Source organism: Saccopteryx bilineata, chromosome 2, assembly GCF_036850765.1.
Source record: "Saccopteryx bilineata isolate mSacBil1 chromosome 2, mSacBil1_pri_phased_curated, whole genome shotgun sequence".
NCBI classification, from domain to species: Eukaryota; Metazoa; Chordata; class Mammalia; order Chiroptera; family Emballonuridae; genus Saccopteryx; species Saccopteryx bilineata.
In genome coordinates this window covers 304,165,694-304,186,490 of record NC_089491.1, presented here as the reverse complement: position 1 = coordinate 304,186,490, position 20,797 = coordinate 304,165,694, and the positions used below count along the sequence as shown (strand labels likewise).

The 20,797-nt window shown below is 42.3% G+C and overlaps 1 protein-coding gene across 6 annotated transcripts in view; it reads left to right on the top strand.

The window, feature by feature from the left end:
* Positions 1–20,797, top strand: part of SRGAP2 (SLIT-ROBO Rho GTPase activating protein 2) — a 274,722-nt gene that overhangs the window by 94,703 nt on the left and 159,222 nt on the right. For all 6 annotated transcript variants that reach the window (XM_066261521.1, XM_066261520.1, XM_066261522.1 and 3 more), the window contains exon 3: positions 12,545–12,737. In XM_066261521.1, coding sequence (XP_066117618.1) covers positions 12,545–12,737 — 193 coding nt within the window. The remainder of the gene's footprint in view (positions 1–12,544; positions 12,738–20,797) is intronic.

Genomic DNA, 20,797 nt, shown 5'->3' with positions numbered 1-20,797 from the left:
TTAGTAATAACTATGAAGAATGAGTTGAGTGGTTTCAAGACTTTGTGTTGTAGTTCTGCTTTTGGTGGTCATGAGGTTTATTCCAGAACTTTTTAATCTATAGGTCAAAACCTTTTTTTAGGTCATGAAATCAAATTAGTGGTCCACACCCTGCATTTAGAAAGATGTAGAAAATATCAGTTTATGGCATATACATGCTAAGGATATGTATTGTTTCATGAAAGTTTTGTTGTAAAAGTTTGGAAGTCAGTAATTTCTACTCTGATTTCTTTCACTTTCTATACCTTCCTGCCCAGAAAGTTAAAGGATCAAAGAGCTCATAAGAGAAATTTTATTTGTATATTTAACAGCAATATATGTTGTGCTTACAATGTACCAGAAGCTGTTCTAATTACTTTATAAGTATTAAACTCATAAAAACTCTGTGAGGTAGGTACTATTATTATTGAACTTTTACAGATGGAGACATTGAGGCACAAAGAGATTAAGTAACTTGCACAGGGTCATACGGCTAGTAAGTGGTGGAGTTGGCATTTTGAGCCCATGAAGTCTATTTCAGAGTCAGATTTTACTTTGCTTGCTACCTCTCTAGTTGATAGCATCTCTAGGTAGTGGTATGGACTTTGTACTGCTATTGCTCACAAGAAGAAATGATAAAAAGGTATTTTCCTACTCTACCGACAACATATACATTTATGCATACAGATTAAGATAGTGAGAGTGAGGACTTTTGTTTGATAAGTTGAAGAAATTCAGGGATCTCTTTTGTTAACCAATCAATATCACCAGCCTAGAACTACAGACTTCTAATATAAAAGACAACAAAATGAGCCTATATCTCAACAAATGGGTGTAGGAGAGTGGTTATAGAGCACTGACTTTAGAATAAAACACATTTAGGTTCAAATTTTTTTGTGACCTGTAACTATCTGGGTGACCTTGGACAATTTTAACTGATCTCTCTGAACCTCAGTTGACCCTCTTCTTTGAAGTGGGAGGAATCACTTTTAGTAAATATTTGATTTTAGTAAACACTTAATATAGATATCTCTTCTACTCTTCATAACAGTCCACTCAAGTGGTTGCTATTTAAAACTTCATTTTATAGATAATGAAATAGATGTAGGGAGATTAAGTGTCTTGTTCAAGGATACACAGCTAGTAGATGTTAGAACTACAATTAAAGCCCAGGTCTGTCTGAAGGCAGTTTGTGCTCTTAACTACTCCCCTTTACTGCAAACATATCCCATTGGGATGTTTTGAGGATTTAATGAGATAATGTACCTTTACACTTGAGTGGTGACTCAGTTTACTTTGTGCTTGCTTGGCACTTAGGTAAGTACTTAATAAATGCTATCTGTGGTTACTGTCGAATATGTAAGATGTGCCTGCCTGTAATTTTTTGTGGAGGCAGTTTACTTTTTTATAGAAACTAAACTATAGTCACCTAAATCAGTTCTTAATAACCAGCCAACCACTTAACATGTGTATTGAGTTCTTAAAAAATAATTGGTCAGCTCTTCTCAAGGATCTGCTAAGCAGATACTTTCATTGGAATTCATTTCATCAAGGAAGGGACTATCTACTCAGCATCTACCACAGTGCCTGGCACATAGTAAGTGTGTTGGTCTGGGTTCCCTTGAATATAGAGCCTGAGGCAAAAGCTTATACTTTATTTGGGAGAGCCATCCCAGGGAAGCAGGAATGAGGAGAAAAGGAAGTAAGAAAGGGAGAGAGGAAGAGCAAATAGCAAATACAAGGGACTGCTTATAAACGCCACAGTTTTATGAGAGGCTGTTAATTTGGTCTTGTGGGACATCTTCAGAGGAACTATGTGAAGCTACTGCATTTCTGAACTGGAAGAAGGAGGGAGACGTTTTCACTTGCCAGCTCCCATCTCTTATTGGTCAACAGTTGATTTCATGGAGCTTCAACTTCCCTATGCTTTTTTTTTTTTAATTTATTTATTTTTTACAGAGACAGAGAATGAGTCAGAGAGGGATAGACAGGCACAGACAGACAGGAACGGAGAGATGAGAAGCATCAATCATTAGTTTTTCATTGCGACACCTTAGTTGTTCATTGATTGCTTTCTTATATGTGCCTTGACTGTGGGCCTCCAGCAGACCGAGCAACCCCTTGCTGGAGCCAGCGACCTTGGGTTCAAGCTCGTGGGCTCTTGCTCAAACCAGATGAGCCCATGCTCAAGCTGGCGACCTCGGGGTCTTGAACCTGGGTCCATGGCTTCCCAGTCCGATGCTCTATCCACTGCACCACCTCCTGGTCAGGCCCTATGCTTTTTGATTGCATAACTAGTGGCTGAAAACATCACTCCAAATCTCATGCCTCAGTGACAACAGGGAAACCCTGGGGTGAGAATTGAGAAGCATGCATACAAGGCAAGGGTCTGTCAGATTGGCCCACCAAAAGCACAAAGGACCAGGAACAGCCATTGTGACTGGAGCAGTACAGGCTGTTCCAACCAGTAGGCAAGGCAGTTGTGTTCATCTTGGGTGATGGATAAACTGGATCCAGCATAACAAACTTTCAATAATGATGAACTCTGAATTGCCAGTTAAACTCTTGGCTCTGCTATCTTATTTAAGTGACTTGCAGTTATTGAAAATTTTGTTTTAGGCCCTGGCTGGTTGGCTCAGGGGTAGAGCGTCGGCCTGGCGTGCGGGGGACCTGGTTTCGATTCCCGGCCAGGGCACATAGGAGAAGCGCCCATTTGCTTCTCCACCCCCCCCCCCTCTCCTTCCTCTCTGTCTCTCTCTTCCCCTCCCGCAGCCAAGGCTCCATTGGAACAAAGATGGCCCGGGCGCTGGGGATGGCTCCTTGGCCTCTGCCCCAGGCGCTAGAGTGGCTCTGGTCGTGGCAGAGCGACGCCCCGGAGGGGCAGATCATCGCCCCCTGGTGGGCAGAGCATCGCCCCTGGTGGGCGTGCCAGGTGGATCCCGGTCGGGCGCATGCGGGAGTCTGTCTGACTGTCTCTCCCCGTTTCCAGCTTCAGAAAAATACAAAAAAAAAAAAAGAAAAAAAAAAAAAAGAAAATTTTGTTTTATTTGTTTCATTTTCAGTCTACTTTCCTATCTCCTCTTCCTTTGCTTCCCACCTAAATGGGGATGTCCCCAGGCATAGGCCTACTTCTCTTTCATTTTACATGCCTTCTATGGGAACCTGCATTCCCTTTCATGGTTAACTTCATACTCCCGTCTATTTGCTGATGGCATACTCCTCCCATATATTTGCTGATGGCTCCCAAATGTCTGTTTCCAGACTTGACCTCTCTTGAGAACTCCAGACTGGAGAGTAAAACTGCCTTTTTCAGTTGGAAGTTCCACAGGCACTTCAAAGGCCAAGTGACTCTCTTGATCTTCTGTAATCATTGTTTGTCCCTCTCCCCTACAACTAATAGGTGCTTGTTGAACTAATCCTGAAACAATGTGCCAGTATTGTCTGCCAAAGCAGGATCTTGCACAAAATGAAGTAAACTCTCCAGAGCCAGCTCTAGCTCTCTAGGAATTAAGGGTCTGGATTTTAATATCGATCTGGTTTGTTTTTTATTTGATTTGCTGGGGCCTTGAGCAACATACAGTTTTCCATTGTTTATTACTCTAATAGACAAGTTGACACTGACATTTGTTCTTTTTAGGAGTTAATTGGTAGGGAATTCCTTGGTTTTTGACTGCTTGCGCTGTCTTTCCTCTTACCTTGCTTTGTCCATACTCTTCTGAGTTAACCTTTAAGACACAGTGCTCCACTCATTTCCTCCTAATCTTGATCTGTCCATTTCTGCCTCCTTACCTTTGCTCTCTAGGACCACAACCCTCCTTCCTTTATCAGTCTTACATCTTTTTAAATCCTCCCCAGCTCAAGGCCTCAAGGCTAACTCAAGCCCACACTGGTTTATACGTATCTCCTCCTTTCTGAACATGGTCTGGGACTCTTACACTGTTGAATATTTGTGCATTTAGTGCCCCCCCCCTTCTGAGTGGATTATAAGCTCTTTGAGAGCAATATAGTGCCTTACATTTTCTTGTATGTTCCAATGGTTCATCACTCAGATCTTTGCATGGAGATGGCATATGATAAATACAGTATTTGCTGATTTGTTGGTTGATAATTCTCCTTGGGTACTGGCTTATAGTTTGCCTCTAGCTATGAATCAAAGGCATCAGACTAGGTGACATTTCCCAGAGGAGCTGTTGGTCATCTCATTCCAAATCTTTTAACTTGTAGTACAAGTTAATTCAGGACTTTGGACCTTGGAAATTCTGTTTCTTAAACATCTCAGGCGAGGCCTAGGAGCTTAAATTACTACTTTGGCATTGGATGTGGCAGCTTGTTCATTTGGGAGTCTTTACTTTCTATTGAGTACCTTGAAACCCAAAGTGGCTTGCCAGAGCAGTTGTGGTGATTCAAGTTCACTGAGATATCCTTCCACACTCTCCCATCTCATTGGCTTTATAAGGTTGCTTTCTGTGGCTTCATTTGGGGGCTCAAAAGTTGATGGATGACTGAATGGCCTTTCGAAACTCTTGGGGTCATTTTTCTCTTCCTTCCTCCTGGCTAATTTCTCTTTGTCTCCAAAGCAGCATGCATTGTTTTTAGGAAGTGTGGAGTTAATACAAGGATAGGCAAAGTTTTTTTTCTACCTTAACTTTGGAACAAATGTGCTGCACAGGTCAGACAGTTTTGATGATGCCAAACTTAAAGTTCAACAGAGGGAACTGTAATCAAAAGGAAAGTGAAGGAGTTCAGGACTCCAGTTCACAATGCCTGCTTACTCCTCACATGTTCCGTTTGATTACCACTGGATAGGGAACTAGAGTTTGGAATCAGCGGCTTTAGGATCAATGGCTTGAAAGTCTCATTATTACTAATGATTAGTGTTAGTATGGGCAGAGATTTTCCACTCATGGAAATCTCCTACTTGTTTGACCTCTGTATCATTCAGCCTAGATTGCTCATTAATGTGAACTCCAGCTCTTACTTTAGAAGGCTCAGGAATCCCCACAACAGACCTCTTCCACTCTGATCTTTGTTCAGTTCTGTTTTCATCATGGCACAAACTTTCATCACTTCGGTTTCAAAAGTACTTGGACTAGGAGATGGGGAGGGTATTGATACAAGGAAGGTTTAGTAGCTATTTGTTGGTTGGTTGTTTGAATTAACTCGTGTCTATTTCTACTTTGTATTCAAGGGTAAAGTAAATAGTCATACTCTTGGAAGAATAATATTTGCTGTCTTCTACTTTAGTGAAAGCAGTTTGATGGCCTTTTCTTGGAATACTGAATACTCATACATTAGTAATAATAGTCATTGAAAGATGTAATATAGCAGGTGTACTGAAGCTGCTACAACGTCTTCGTTTTCCCTGCTCTCACGGTGCTGTGTGCACACCTCGTTATTTATATTATTATTTTTTTTATTTTTTTTTATTTTTTACAGAGACAGAGAGTGAGTCAGAGAGAGGGATAGACAGGGACAGACAGACAGGAATGGAGAGAGATGAGAAGCATCAAACATTAGTTTTTCATTGCGTGTTGCAACACCTAAGTTATTCATTGATTGCTCTCTCATATGTGCCTTGACCACGAACCGAGCCTTCAGCAGACCGAGTAACCCCTTGTTGGGCCCAGCGACTTTGAGTTCAAGCTGATAGGCTCTTTGCTCAAACCTGATGAGCCCGCGCTCAAGCTGGCGACCTCGGGATCTCGAACCTGGGTCCTCCGCATCCCAGTCCGACGCTCTATCACTGCGCCACCGCCTGGTCAGGCCCATTATTTATATTATTATTTCACCTTGTTAGTTATAGGTTTTTTGTTTTTATGTGTGTTTTTTTTACTTGTTTCTTCCCTGGTAATTTTAAGGGAGGACTTTTGTCTTTCTATTCTTAGAGCTCATAGAAGGTGCTCAAATAAATATCTGCAATAAGAGTAAGGAAGAAAGAACATTGGCATAGAAGCCCAGTGACCTGGGTTTCAAGGCTAGATCTGCAGCTAAATGGCTGTGTGATCTCCGACGACAATTCCATTCCCTTTTCTGGGCTTTGGTTCCCTGCTCTGTCCAGCAGCAGTTTTGAAGGGTCCTCCTATTACTGAGTTTTTAGAAGAGCAAACAAGTAGGGCAAAGAGCAAGATTTGGCAAGGCATTCCAGCATTTTGTTTCCTGGGGAGCAGTTTTGAGAGGGGCTGATTACCCTTGCGATAAGAGGTCTTGGTAAGAGATATGGAGGGTAAAACTGATGAAAGCCTCAATTGTCTTCTTATATAACACTTGCTGGAAAGGTACTAGGAATTAATATTCTTCAGATGGCTGAGGTGACATCATATGTTTGTGAAAGGTCTAAAAGCAGGTGAGGCAGATTTTGTGAAAAAAAGACTGGCAGTCAGGCCTGGTTCCCAGTGGGGAACATGGGCCGATCTCATGTTCTGCCAGCTCTGAACAGAACCTGTGGGAGTCACAGCTCCTGTTCTCTAGGTGCCAGCGTATCAAGGACAAGGGAAGGACATGCCAGTGTTACTCTCCAAAGATTACATCTTTTTCTGGCCTGCCCTCCCATCCCCACTTTCTCCTTGGAAATACGAGATTCATAGGAAGGGGTTCTGGGTGACTTAATCAGAGAAAATTTCTAAAGAAGGATGAATTTTGACAGAGGGGAGTAATGGGGCTAATATATTTGAGTTGAAAGCTATGATATGAACAAAATCCTCTTGTACTCTGCTGACTGGTGAATTCCCTGGGTGTTCCGAGGACTGTGTCACCTGCGTTGCCAGGTGTTTTATAATTTAGCCTCTACATGATTGTCAGTGTGGCAGGCCCCTCACTGCTTTTGTTAAATAATCATTGTCCTATTAGGGCTAGTTTTTCTTCCAATTTCATTCTTCAAGTGACCCATCATGATATTTCTAAAAAGAAAATGAGCCTCGTTCTAACTCCCAGCATATTTGTAGTTAGAATCTCAGCTGTGCCCAAGCATGGACAAGGAGTCAGCACTTCCCAAGAGGGACTTTGCTGAATGTGTCTGCTGATCATGGACTTGAGCTCATGCATAAGAGCATTTCTTGACAGGTTTTGATCTAACATACTTTGTAAATGATGGAATAGTGATCCACCAGTGGATTTCAATGTCATAGCCAAGCTTGCTGTCCAGAGGGGTAGGTTCAAATATTTGCTTTAAGAATATTCTATGCAGTACTGGGATTCAGCTCATACAAATGGTAAAATGAAAACCAAGAATTCCTGCCTTCTTTTGGTGCCTGTTTGTTGATCCATTTTCCCCTTAGCTGGAAGAATGGTGCTCAACAGAACATGCTATTTGATTGGGCTGAATTTTTTTTTTAAGTGAGAGGAAAGGAGATATACAGACTCCTGCATGCGCCCTGACTAGGATCTACCCAGCAACCCCTATCTGGAGCCGATGGTCGAAGCAGCCAAGCTATCCTCAGTGCCCAGGGCTGATGCTTGAACCAACGGAGCCACTGGCTTCAACAGGGAAAGAGAGAGAGAAGGGGGAGGGGGAGAGAAACATATGGTCACTTCTCATGTGTTTTCTGACTGCGGTTTGAACCTGGGATGTCTGCACGCCAGGCTGATGCTCTGTCCACTGAGCCAACCAGCCAGGGCCTGGGTTGAATTTTTTAATGAGATAGAATTCACATATCTCTTTTAAATTATATAATTCAGTGTTTGTTTATTTTTTAAGTTTATTCAGAAGGTTGTGTAACCATCACTACTACCTAATTCCAGACAAGTGGAGTTAAATTTTGACTTGAATCTTGGATAAAATATCAACCAAAGGTCAACTGTGAAACCCAGAAAATTTATTCTAAGACTTTGGTCCATTTTGAAGGGAAGTTGCAGTTTTTATTCAAGTGTCATTTTTTAAAATGTAGTAGAAAAAATCAGGACATTTAATTTTTATTAGGCTTGTTGATTGATTTATTTTGTCTGCTACTGATGATTTATAAATCTTTGGTCTTCAGATTGGAACTTATTACCATGGCTATATTATAATAAAGAATATTCAGAACAAAAGCAGTAAGACTGTCTTTGCTTTATTTTCTTTATCAAGCCATGCTTCATTAGGGCAGGGCTTGGATCTGTTTTGTTCTCCATTACCGTCATCTTAGCACAGGGTCTGCCGTATGTAGGGGCTCAGCTGAATAAACGGGCTGTGTAAAATGCTCAGCGAGGTCATTTTTGGCGTGTATCACTCCAAGTAGTTCACGATGACTTTTGTATTTGGCTGTCATTCATTCATACCCCTGGGATATAGCTGCTTCTTCTAGAAAGTGAGACCTTGACTTCTTCCTAAGTAATTCTAGGACAGAACCGACAAGGACTCCATCATTCCCAGCTTCCAGAAACTCATTCAGCTATAACTGTATTTGTAAAGCCTTCTTTAGTTGTTATGGTGAAGCACAGTGTGGGTGGTGTGAGTGTGCGTCTCTGAGTGTGCACATGTGTGTATATGCATATTTGCCTAAGCATGATGGAACTGTAAGGAATTCCTTCATGTTTTTATAAATTGCCCCTTTCTTCTTTCTGCCCTTGTAGTTTGTGGGTAGGTCAGGGTGCAGAGGGTCTCCAGTCTGGGCATATGGCCCAGACGTGCTGGCATTCAGTGGTCTATTGATTTCTGCCTCTTGTGTGCATGGACAGAGGTCTGGGGCTGGCACAGCTGCCTTCTTGGGGACCATTGTTTGTCTTTGTAGCAGCAGCAAAAGCTGAAGTAGCACATTTTACCTTGGACAGAGCAGCCATTCTGTCTTAGGGCTGCAGGCTTGGAGATGAGGGTGGTTGAATTCTCCCTTATATGTCTAGGTGGATTCTCTGAGCATAGAAGCCAGGAAGGCTTCTTCTTCAAGGCAGTTTGTGGGGGAGGATAAATACTCAGTGGTGTTGAATCACAAATCAACTCCAGTGGCAGGTGGTATCTATTAGCAGAGACTCACTCTTCTTTTCCTGGATCGGGGTGGGGATATCGCTTTCTCTCTCTCTCTGGCCTTTGGGCTAACTGGCAGACCTCAGGGAGTGCTCATAGGACAAGAAAAGCACTTCCTCCGAAGCTGCCCTGTATAGTAAGTAGGTCTAGGAAGAAGGGAAGGGATCCAGCCCTGCAGTGGACTGGCCAGAATGTGGGCTAATTAGTGAGTCAGTGGGTTAGCCCTTACTTGACTCTGGGCCTGAACCAGCGCTCAGCTGGATGGTGGAGAAGGGAACATGGAAGCTATAGAAACTAAGATTTATGCAGAAATCCTTTAGAAACTCCATACACATGTTATATTCCTCTTGTCTCCTTACCCTACAACCAACCTTTTTGACAGGTCAGACAAACCTTAATTTAGCTTCAACCACTTGCACCTAATTGTATGACCTTTTTGTAAATTACTTAAGTCTAACTTAAGTTTTTTAATCTATGCAGTCAGGATAATTGGAGATGGATACCTTAGGGACTAGTTGTGAAAATTAAATGAGATGATATATATAAAGGGTGTTCAGTGAACATGTTTCCCTCAGGGCCTGGAAGGATGCCTGATTGATCACTTTGGCTTGAATGTTCCCTTTTCCATATTCCAGCTGAGGGATGATTTAGGCCTCTAGAGTCAAGTTAGGACTAGAGCACAGATTTCCTAAGTAGCCCATGTTTAGCTAGGATCACTTTGAGTTGTGCTGCTCACTCACTTAGGCACCTGAGAGAGTCAGGGTGCCATGCCATGCTGGCTAGATGTGGTTGGAGGCTTCTTAAATTAATTCACATATCTTCTGAAGTGCTTGTTCCTTGGATAAGACTGCCTTGGAGTGGTATACCTCTGGAACTTCTTGGGTATTAAGGGAATTTGCCTAGCCCCCTCTTTTTTTTTTTTTAAGATTTTATTTTTCAATTTTACAGAGGGGGGTGGAGCAAGAAGTATGAACTCATAGATGCTTCATTTTAGCTGTTCATTGCTTGCTTGTCATCTGTGCCTTGACTGGGCAAACTCAGGGTTTTGAACCAGCAACCTCCTTGCTCCAGATTGTTCCACTGCCCCACCATAAGCCAAGCAGCCCTCTCTTTTTTTGGTGGAAGGTGGGCATCATCTATTCTACCATGTTCCTTTCTGCTTCACTGGTTAGTGAGATTATTGAGGCAAAGTCTTAAATGAATTACAGATGACTTAGAGGGGCCTGATAGCTCTGTCACTCATCCACATCCTCTTCTACTTCTGTTACCAACTGAGGTACCTTTTCACTCCGAAAGGCCCTGATTCTTATTGAATGGATCAATTTTAAGTAATATCAATGAATGTCTGTCCACCCACAATTGCCCAACCAGTTGCTGCCACTGACAGATGTGACCTCTGTCTGGGACTAGATCAAAGGGGCACAGGCACCTCTAGGAATAGTCTTGGTAAGGGCTGTTGCTTTTAAGAGGCCCAGAAATCCCTGGCAAGAATCGTATGCCTGACATGCCCTCTATGGCTCTTCCTCCTAACCCCCTTGTAATCAGACTCCCAGAAAAACAGAGAACAAGAGAGCTTTGATGAGTGATGAGGTAGGTGGCTTTTCTGCACAGCCTCTGTCTGCTTGAAACAATCCTACGGTGCTCAGTTTCAGTTCAGGTGAGGTTACTGCAGACTTGGTTGGCACTGGTGGTTGGCAAGGGGGAGGTATGGGAACAAAGAGGGTGAGACTGGCACTTAGAGATCATGTAAGATCACCTATAAAGGATTAGATACTTGTGCTACATCCTGGTATCTCTGAAAATAGAAAAAAAAAAAAAGAAGATGGGAATAGATTATGGAACTCTGCCTACTTTACAGAAAGCTAAATTAACCATTTGCCCATTCCTCATTGCTTCATAAAAGGAGAGTTTGGCAAACTTTTCAACAATATAACCCTGATCCTGGATTTGCCTCTGATTTATCTGCTGCTCAGATGGAAACTGTAGGTCCCCCTGCCCCATGTGTTACACAGCATAGACAGAAAGCATTGTTACAGCTTTACTATCTGGGAATGAATTTGGAGCATGCATAAGGAAAGGCATAATAATATAGGAACCCTTTTTTTTTTCTTCCTGGGATTGGAGTCACTGTCACATCCTAATGCATTGAGCCAAGCAGGCTTGGAGTGAAAGAGATGAAAGAAATGGCTGCATTGTGACTCAGATGGAGATTGGGACATAACTTCAGCAGGATACGTACTGCAGGCCTTCTCTGAGCTGACAGGCAGTCTGGCTTTGGCAGACTGCTTCCTGTGGGTGCCAGGTCTTCTTGTCAGTAACAAATGTAGTATTGCATTTGAGGCAGATCTAGTTGCAGCTGGAGCTACCATTGCTGCAGTTCCAGAGAGGGTGTTTGCTAGTCCTGTACAAGGACTCTGGCCAGCCAGAAATCTGCCAAACTGGAGCTTAACCAGAAATATTTCTAGCTTTGACAAAGCAGAACTTCTGAGCATCAGTGGGGATGAAAAAGCAGAGATATGAATATTTGTTGGTAAAAAGAAATCAACTTCTTGCAGGCTGATTTACATTCTGTAATATTGGAAACCATAGAATCTGCTTGACAGTGGATGGTTTGCTTGCCTAGAAGTCTTGGTGCTTGTTTCATTCTTTTTTTTTTTTTTTGTATTTTTCTGAAGTTGGAAACGGGGAGGCAGTCAGACAGACTCCCGCATGCACCCCACCGGGATTCACCCGGCATGCCCACCAGGGGGCGATGCTCTGCCCATCTGGGGCGTCGCTCTGAGGCAGAGGCCATGGAGCCATCCTCAGCGCCCAGGCCATCTTTGCTCCAATGGAGCTTTGGCTGCGGGAGGGGAAGAGAGAGACAGAGAGGAAGGAGAGGGGGGGGGTGAAGAAGCAGATGGGCACTTCTCCTGTGTGCCCTGGCCGGGGATTGAACCCGGGACTCCCGCACGCCAGGGCGACACTCTACCACTGAGCCAACTGGCCAGGGCCACTTGTTTCATTCTTGATTGCCACTACCTGAGCTTGGGCAGGGCCCTTTCTATCTCTGTTAAAATATTCCTCACACACCCTAATTCACAAAGATGTGGGAAAACATTTTGAAATGATGGTGAAAGTATAAAAGGTAGAAGCTTGGGCTCTAAAGTCAGTTTGTCTGGATTTGAATCTAATATCTTGACTCTTTGGAGAGTCAGTTTTCTTATCTTAAAATGGGGATGAAAGGTAGTGCCTACCCTATAGGATAGTTGGGAGAAGATTCATTAGGCTCTTTTTCAGAAGGGAGCCCAAATTCTGGCACTGTGCCTGAAACATAGTAAATTGTTCAATAAATGATAGCTCTGAATATTATAGTGTCTAATAAACACTTTCTCTTAAATGACCCAACAGATTCCTGGTTGCATTGTTTTTCAGTAGTCTGAAAATAGTTGGTGGAGTTTAGGCCAGTTTAGGCCTATTATTATTATTATTGTTATTAAAGGCTTTAAGTTCCCCAGGGAACAGGGCTCAAGTAAAGGAAGGGGTAAGTGTTGGCATGTGTGGATCTCCTTAGGAATCTCTGTATGACTGTCTTGTCTTTTTTATTTGCAGAGATCCGCGCTCAGCTCACAGAGCAGATGAAATGCCTGGACCAGCAGTGTGAGCTCCGGGTGCAGCTGTTGCAGGACCTCCAGGACTTTTTCCGAAAGAAGGCTGAGATTGAGATGGACTACTCCCGCAACCTGGAAAAGCTGGCAGAGCGCTTCCTGGCCAAGACACGCAGCACCAAGGATCAGCAATTCAAGTAGGGACTCCTTGGCTGTTACTTTTAGAGATCTTGGGAATAGGGGTCAGGATGGAGGGAGGCAAGGTATGCCACCTAGATCCAATTGGATTCATGAAACAGGCAACCCTGTGACTTCAAATTGGCTGAGGGTTGAGAGTCTTTAAGGACTTGTCCTTTTCTAGATCAGCCTTAAATATAGTTTAACACCCTCACAAGATCAGAATAGATAATGGACCAGGCTAATAATAACAGCAAACAATTTCATAGCTCTTCCTGTGTGCCAAGTATGGTTGTTAAGTCTTTACATATATGTTAAGTCACCTAATCTCTACAACAATTACACATACTGGTTACTGTTATATCCCCAATTTACAGATGAGGAAATAAGTCATAAAAAGGTTGAAAAACTTGCCCAATGTGTACACACACACACACACACACACACACACACACACACACACTAATAAATAGAGCAATTCAAACCTAGGCAGTCTGGTTCTAAATTCTGTATTCTTAGCCATTTTACTAAACTGTCTTTAATGCAAAGAAACAAATGATGTTGTAGTCATACTTCTATATTGCTGGCCAGAGAGTTGCTAAAGTCTATTTTGACTATGTGAACAGTATTTTATACAAATGGGCCTTTTACTCTGTTCTCACTGCCACTGCTGTAGTTTAGATCATCATCGTTGCCTGAACAAGTGCAATACTTACTGTATCATCTATAGCAGAGGTTCTCAACCCCAACTGCACATTAGAATTCCTTGGAGAACTTTTAAAAATGCAGTAGTCTGGGCCCCACTCCAGACCGATTAAATCAGAATCTCTGAGAGTAGGGCCTGGGTAACAATATAGTGTAAAAGCTTCCCAGATGATTCTAATGTATGACCAGCATTGAGGACCACAGTCTACAGCTTCTCCCCATTCCAGTCTGCCTGATGCACTATTATCAGATTTAGTCTTCCTGGAACACACTGGAGATCAGGCAGTTTCTGTGTAGTGTCTATGTATCTATGTTCTTGCTAATCAAGGTGTGGTCTCCCAATATCAGTACCACCTAGGATGTTGCTAATACAGAATCTCAGACCCCACCCCCAGATTTAATATAACAAGATCCTCAGGTGATCTGTGTGCACTTTAAAGTTGGAGAGGTGCTGCTGTATTCACAAAGGTGGACACTCCTTGACTTAGTCCTCACGTTCCTCTACATCTGGCCCAGCTAGCTTTCCAACCTTATTTCCTGCTTCTGCTCCACTGTACCTTAGCCAAACAGAATGTTAACTCTGATGGGCCTTTGCTCATTCTGTTATTTGAGCTTATGTACCCATTCTTCACATTTTTGCATGTCTAAGCCATACCTATGTTTTAAGACCCAACTCAGATGTAACCTGTTCCAACAAACGTTTGTGATTCTCCCAGAAGAAAGAATGTCCTCCCTCTTCTGAATTTGTACAGCATTTTATTTGCTCTTTTATTTGGTCATTCAGCACTGTCTGCCTTATATTATTTCTTCTTAGTGGACTGGATAAACTTGCCTAATTCATTTTTCAGTCTCCCACAGTGCCTAGCATAATAAGAGGTATATAACAGGTGCTCATAAATATTACTGGATGAATAAATGAATGAATGACTTTAAGAATTAATGCCAAGTATATCTTCCCTTATTTTCTATTTTTATTTATTACCCTAATAATTTAGGAAACATATCTTTTATAAATCAGCTCTGAGCAATGTTATGGAGGCTAACACTGAGAACATGTGACACTCTCAATATAGCCAGAATGGGGATTTCCTCCAGATGTTTTATCCTCATAGTCCCTTATCTTTCCCAAGTCCTGTTCTCTTTATGATAAGTAATCCTGAGAGGATAAAATGTTATGTTAGATGTAATAAATGAAGATTTGGGGGAGAAATCATTTGCTCTAGAAAAATGAGTCAAAGTTGGATTTATTCTGGTAATGAGCTCCTAAGTTTAAAACATGATTTTATTTTTACTAATATATCATATTCTCAGCTTAAGGACATATTTACTACAAATTAAGGCACAGACTGCTACTTTCTAAATCAACTGAATTTCTCTGATTAAGATCACATACAAAAAATAGGGTGTTTTCTCCAAGGCTGGAGGAATTTATTTTCCTGTTAAAGCGTATACCTGGCCTTATTTTTTCCCAAACAACCAGTGAGTATTTATTGAGATCCAGCTATTTGCTTCATATTGTACAGGTATTAGAATATAAAGGAGAAGTTTATTTATTTATTTATTTATTTTTTCTCCATTTTTCTGAAGCTGGAAACGGGGAGAGACAGTCAGACAGACTCCCGCATGCGCCCGACCGGGATCCACCCGGCACGCCCACCAGGGGCGATGCTCTGCCCACCAGGGGGCGATGCTCTGCCCATCCTGGGCGTCGCCATGTTGCGACCAGAGCCACTCTAGCGCCTGAGGCAGAGGCCACAGAGCCATCCCCAGCGCCCGGGCCATCTTTGCTCCAATGGAGCCTTGGCTGCGGGAGGGGAAGAGAGAGACAGAGAGGAAAGCGCGGCGGAGGGGTGGAGAAGCAAATGGGCGCTTCTCCTGTGTGCCCTGGCTGGGAATCGAACCCGGGTCCTCCGCACGCTAGGCCGACGCTCTACCGCTGAGCCAACCGGCCAGGGTGAGAAGTTTATTTTGTGTATCCAGAAGAGGCCAAATTTTATTGTGGAGAAAAGATGTTTACTACAGAAAGCACTTAAAGATTAAGGCAGTAATGATCTCATTGCGCCCTGGCCGGATGGCTTGATTGGCATCACCCCAAAGCACAGAGATTGTCAGTTCAGTCCCCAGTTAGGGCACATACAGGAACAGATCGACGTTCCTGTCTCTCTGTCTCTCTCTCTCACTCTCTTCATTCCTCTCTCAAATCAGTAAAATAAAATAAACATTAAAAACAAAAACAAAATAATGATCTCATTGCAGTCATTGGTTTTATATAGAACATAGATATGATAAGAGGTCAGAGATAAATGATCAAAGACAAAGGATCTAGAACAGTCAGGAGAGTTTACTTGAAGCAAGTGCGATTTTAGGTTAGGCTTTAAAGATTTGTGTATTAGAAAACAGTATGACAGGTGAGAGGAAGTAGGAATGTTTGGTGGTAAAAAGGGCATAAGGACTAGTGAGGAATCCAGCCTCATTAAAAGAAATATTCTTGCCTGACCGGGCGGTGATGCAGTGGATACAGCGTCGGACTGGGATGTCGAGGACCCAGGTTCGAGACCCCGAGGTCACCAGCTTGAGCGCGGGCTCATCTGGTTCGAGCAAAGCTCACCAGCTTGGACCCAAGGTTGCTGGCTCAAGCAAGGGGTTACTCGGTCTGCTGAAGGCCCATGGTCAAGGCACATATGAGAAAGCAATCAATGAACAACTAAGGTGCTCCAACGAAAAACTGATGATTGATGCTTCTCATTTCTCTGTTCCTGTCTGTCTGTCCCTATCTATTCCTCTCTCTGATTCTCGCTCTGTCTCTGTAAAATAAATAAATAAATAAATAAATAATAATAAAAAAAGAAATATTCTTATACATCCATTATACATTCCTTAAACTCCTTTAGCCAGACACTGTGCCTTGGGAATCAGCAGTGAATAAGCACTGCATCTTCCACATGACACTCAGCAGTTGAATGAGGAAGCAGGCATGAAATAAATCACACAATTAGATGAATTAAGTGTTATGAAACTAAAGTACAAGGTGCTACAAGAACTTGTAAGAGGAAGACTTTTCCACTCCTTTTGCAGTCACTTTATGGCTAGTTTAATAGTTTCTTGTCTGATCTTATCCTGAGTAACATTCTACTTACTCAACCCCTTATGAATACCTACTGAGTGCTGTGCTCTGCACTAATTCCTACGGAGACTAAGATAAGCTCTAGAATCCTGGCTGACAGAGAAGAGAGACATGTAGACAACCTAATGTGAAAAGCCTTTCATAGAGATATGAGCAAAATATTATGAGAACACAGGTATTTTTCAAAAGCAGTGGAAGATAAAGTTAGATAAGTAGACACCAAATAATGGCTCTTTGACAGACAAGCAGAGGAGTCCAGATTTGATACAACTGTGTGATATAGTGAGCCCTCTGAGTTCTTGCGTGGGGACAGAGACATGAGAAAAGATGTGGTAGAATAATGAATTTTTATGCCAGAGAAGCCAAAATGGAGGTTTGAGGGTAGGGGATGTGATTCCTTCACAATGTGATAGCAAACAAGAATGGAGAGGAAGAAATATATTCAAGAAGTATTTTAGAAATTGAACAGGACTGGATAACTGATTGGGTAAAGACCTATAATGGTCAGAAGTGACCCAGTATCTCTAACCTGGCAACCTGGAAGAATTATGTCATCTGTGCTAAAAGTAGGATATTGAGGAATGACCTCTTGTGAATGGTGAGCTGACTTTGAACTTGTTGGCTTTGGGGCAGTGGGAAGCCTTCAGGCATCTGGATGGAAGACTGTGCTAAGATAAGAAGTTATGATGGGGAATAGATAGCATAATCTTCAGTATAACACTGTGGAAGATATGAATGTATATGAACTTTGGGAAGAGAAAGAGAAGAACAAAGAGCTAAAACTAGGACCCAAGGCTTGGGTACACCCAGTATTTGGGAGGAGTAAAAGTTACTACTGGGAGAAAAGTTACCAGAAAGGGCAGGAGAGGGAAAAGGGAAAGGAGAGAAGGAGAGTTCTCTTTTTTTTGAGCATTAAAATAGAGTAAGGTAAGATAGGATAGTGTTGTCTGATGGAACTATAAGATCTATAAAAGTTAAGCACAGCAATTTCTTACAGATACTCTCCCCATATAGAAGGCATTGTGAGAGGTGAAGGCGACTAAAATGAGCCCCAAACCCAAGAGCTTTCAATCAACTAAAGTGTACTATGAAATTGCTGGGTCTTATAGGTCAAAAATGGTCACATAGTGGCAATTACACATGGTCAGAAGTCACCCAAAGTCTCAGCCTATTAGAAAAGGAGGTGAAAAAAAAAAAGAAAAGGAGGTGAGACATACACACAAATGCACTGAATACAGGCAAGATGCAGAGAAGTGCAGTAAGAGAGTCCAGGCAACATCCCACTTTGATACACAATTTATTCCTTAAAAATGCACAGAAAAGTCAAATGATTGAATGTTAAACCACAGTTTTACATGGAGGAGGTGGGTTCTAGTGCTATAAGTATATATGTGAATTTCTGAATTATACCTCACTTGATACACTTTCAGCGTTTTGTACCTGGTCTTTTCTTTTCATTGCAATTAAACCAGTGGTATGCCTGCTTCAGTCCAGTGAACATCTGAAGAGTTACTGAGAATTTCTGTCTACCCTTGTCTTATTAATAGAGGGATGAGACTAATTTTCAGTGCAACAGTAGTAATAGCACTTTCTTTTTGTTTAGAAATTAAATTTAATGGGGTGACAGTGATCAATAAAAGTATATAGTTTTCAGGTGAACATCTCCATGTCATTTGAACTGTTGACTGTATTGTGTGCCCATCGCCCAAAGTCAGCTAATTTTTCCATCACCATGTATTTGTGCCAGCACTTTCATTTTCCAATTTCCACATCTCTATATTATAAAAGGGAAGCAGGTATATTCTGATGTTTGCACCCAAAAGTGTTACTGCACAGAGACAACCACCATGCTTCTGAAACTGAAGTAGCACTTGTCCGGCAGCACCACCAGGCTGGATACAAGCTTGGATCTTTTGTTAGCAACTGAAAAGTCGACATTTTTGGTCCAAGGAAGGCTTTATAGAAATGGCTGTGTTGGTTAGGAAATGGCTTGTGCTGCTTTTTTAGACCCCAAATAATAGTGGCTTACACAAGATATAGGTTGATTTTTCTCTTGTGCCTGGCATTAGCCGTCCAGGACTTGGTCAGGTTTTTTATTCCATCCTTGCCCTTGTCTGTATGACCCAAGATGGCTCACTGCCACCATGTTCTCATTTCAGCCAGTGAGAAAGGCAAAAGGGCAAGGGGCAGGCACATCTTTTTTTTCCCACATCTTTACTCTTTAAAGGTACAATCTGGAAGTAGCACATACATCTCTTCAGTTCACATCTAACTGGCCAGAAATTAGTCGCATATTTTTGTTGTTGTTTTTGTTTCAAAGTGAGTGGAGGGGAGGCAGAAAGACAGACTCCCACATGCACCCCGACTAGAATCTACCTGCAAGCCCACTAGGGGGTGATGCTCTGCCCATTTGGGACCGCTGCTCCGTTGCTCTATTGGGGAGCCATTTTTTAGCGCCTGAGGCAGAGGCCATGGAGCCATCCTTAGCACCCAAGGCCAACTTACTTGAACCAGTCAAGCCATGGCTGTGGAAGGGGAAGAGATAGAAAGAGAGAAAAGGTGGGTGGAGAAGCAGATGGTTGCTTCTCCTGTGTGCCCTGACCAGGAATCAAACCTGCGACATCCATAGCCAGCATACGCTTTACCACTGAGCCACTGGCCAGGGCCATCACTGTTCTACTGAGCTGCTGGGAAGTGTAGTTATTATTCTGGGTGACCTGAAAATAGAGTTTCTATTAATAAAAGAGAAGGAGAAACATATTTGGGGTCTATTAGCAGACTCTGCCACATTGTCTCTGATGTGTCAGAGGACAGATCATCATGGCCACATATCCATACTAAGTGCCACAAGTGCACAGAGAAGAGAGGTTTGTTCAGTCTGGGTTTTGGGAAGGGCTATATGGAGGTGAAGTTCAGTGGATGGGAAATTAAAAAATAAAAGTGTAAATACTAGGTATTGATCTTATAAGCTTAATTCAGTTGAGACAAGGGAAAAGTTGTAGAAGGAGGATAAAAACGGGGGAGGAAGAATTTGGATAGAGAGAACAGTGTAGTAACAGATTGAAAGACAAGGCTGGTGGATAACTCGTCTGCTTTGCTGAAAGAAATAATAAACGAAATAGTAAAATAAGCCTTGAAAAGTTGGGAGAGACTAAATCACAGTGGTCCACGAATGCCAGGAGACAGGGTTTGGACTTTATTCTGTAAGCATGGGGGTGCCATTGATAGTTTTTGAGCAAGAAACATAATTATGGCTGTGCTTTGGAAAGGTAACTATGGCAACAATGCATAAGATCAATTGGAGCGGAGACACTGGAAGGAGACCTGTTAGGAAGGTCTGTCTTTTGGCCTAAGGTGAATGTGGGTCTACACTGAAGTTGTGCCCTTGGAAATGGAAAAGTAGGCCAAATGTAAGGTCAAGGAGCAAGTGAAGTCAAAGAAGCTGGGACAGAAAAAGGGTTATGTCTTTCCTGGGTCCCTGGAGCCACAATGTTACTGTACTTTCATTCATTGGTTATGTGTAGCCTGGATTTTGCTGACTTGGGCGGGTCCCTAGAATAGTTCATTCTCTGCCCAGAGCATCTCAGTGGGCACTCGTCACCTCCTCCGGAGCTGTAACAGCTGTTGGCCTAGCAATGCCATGAATTTGTCTCCCTGAGCTGCCAAGAGAGCAGCTGCCAGCAGCAGCTCTGGACAGACGCGTCTCAGGAACATGGAATCTATTCAACTTGGGATGGGGTAAGGTGGCTAGGGCCGAAGTCAGTCCACATGGTTTCATCCCACCTTTTCCAGGGCAGTTTTCACCCTGGCTAGATTTCAGCCTGTCATACTGGGTTAGGTTGGGTGTTCTGTTGCAGTTTTTAAAAATAAGTTTTCATTTTTCCAATATCACCTTAATAAATTTTAAAAAAAACACAAAAAACCAAAAAGGGTAAAGTATTTTTTGTGTGTTTCAATTACAGTTGATATACAACATTATATTAGTTTCAGGTGTATACCCCAATGATTAGACATTACATAGCTTACTAAATGATCATACTAATAAATCTTGTACCCATCTGACACTATATATGGTTATTAGAATTTTATTGACTGGCTCCAGCCAGATAGCTTGGTTGATTGGAACATTGTCCGGAGGTACAGAGGTTGCCAGTTCGGTTCCTTGTTGGGACACATACAGGAACAGATTGATGTTCCTGTCTCTCTCTAAAATCAATAAAATAAAAGTTTTTAAAAAGAATATTACTATAT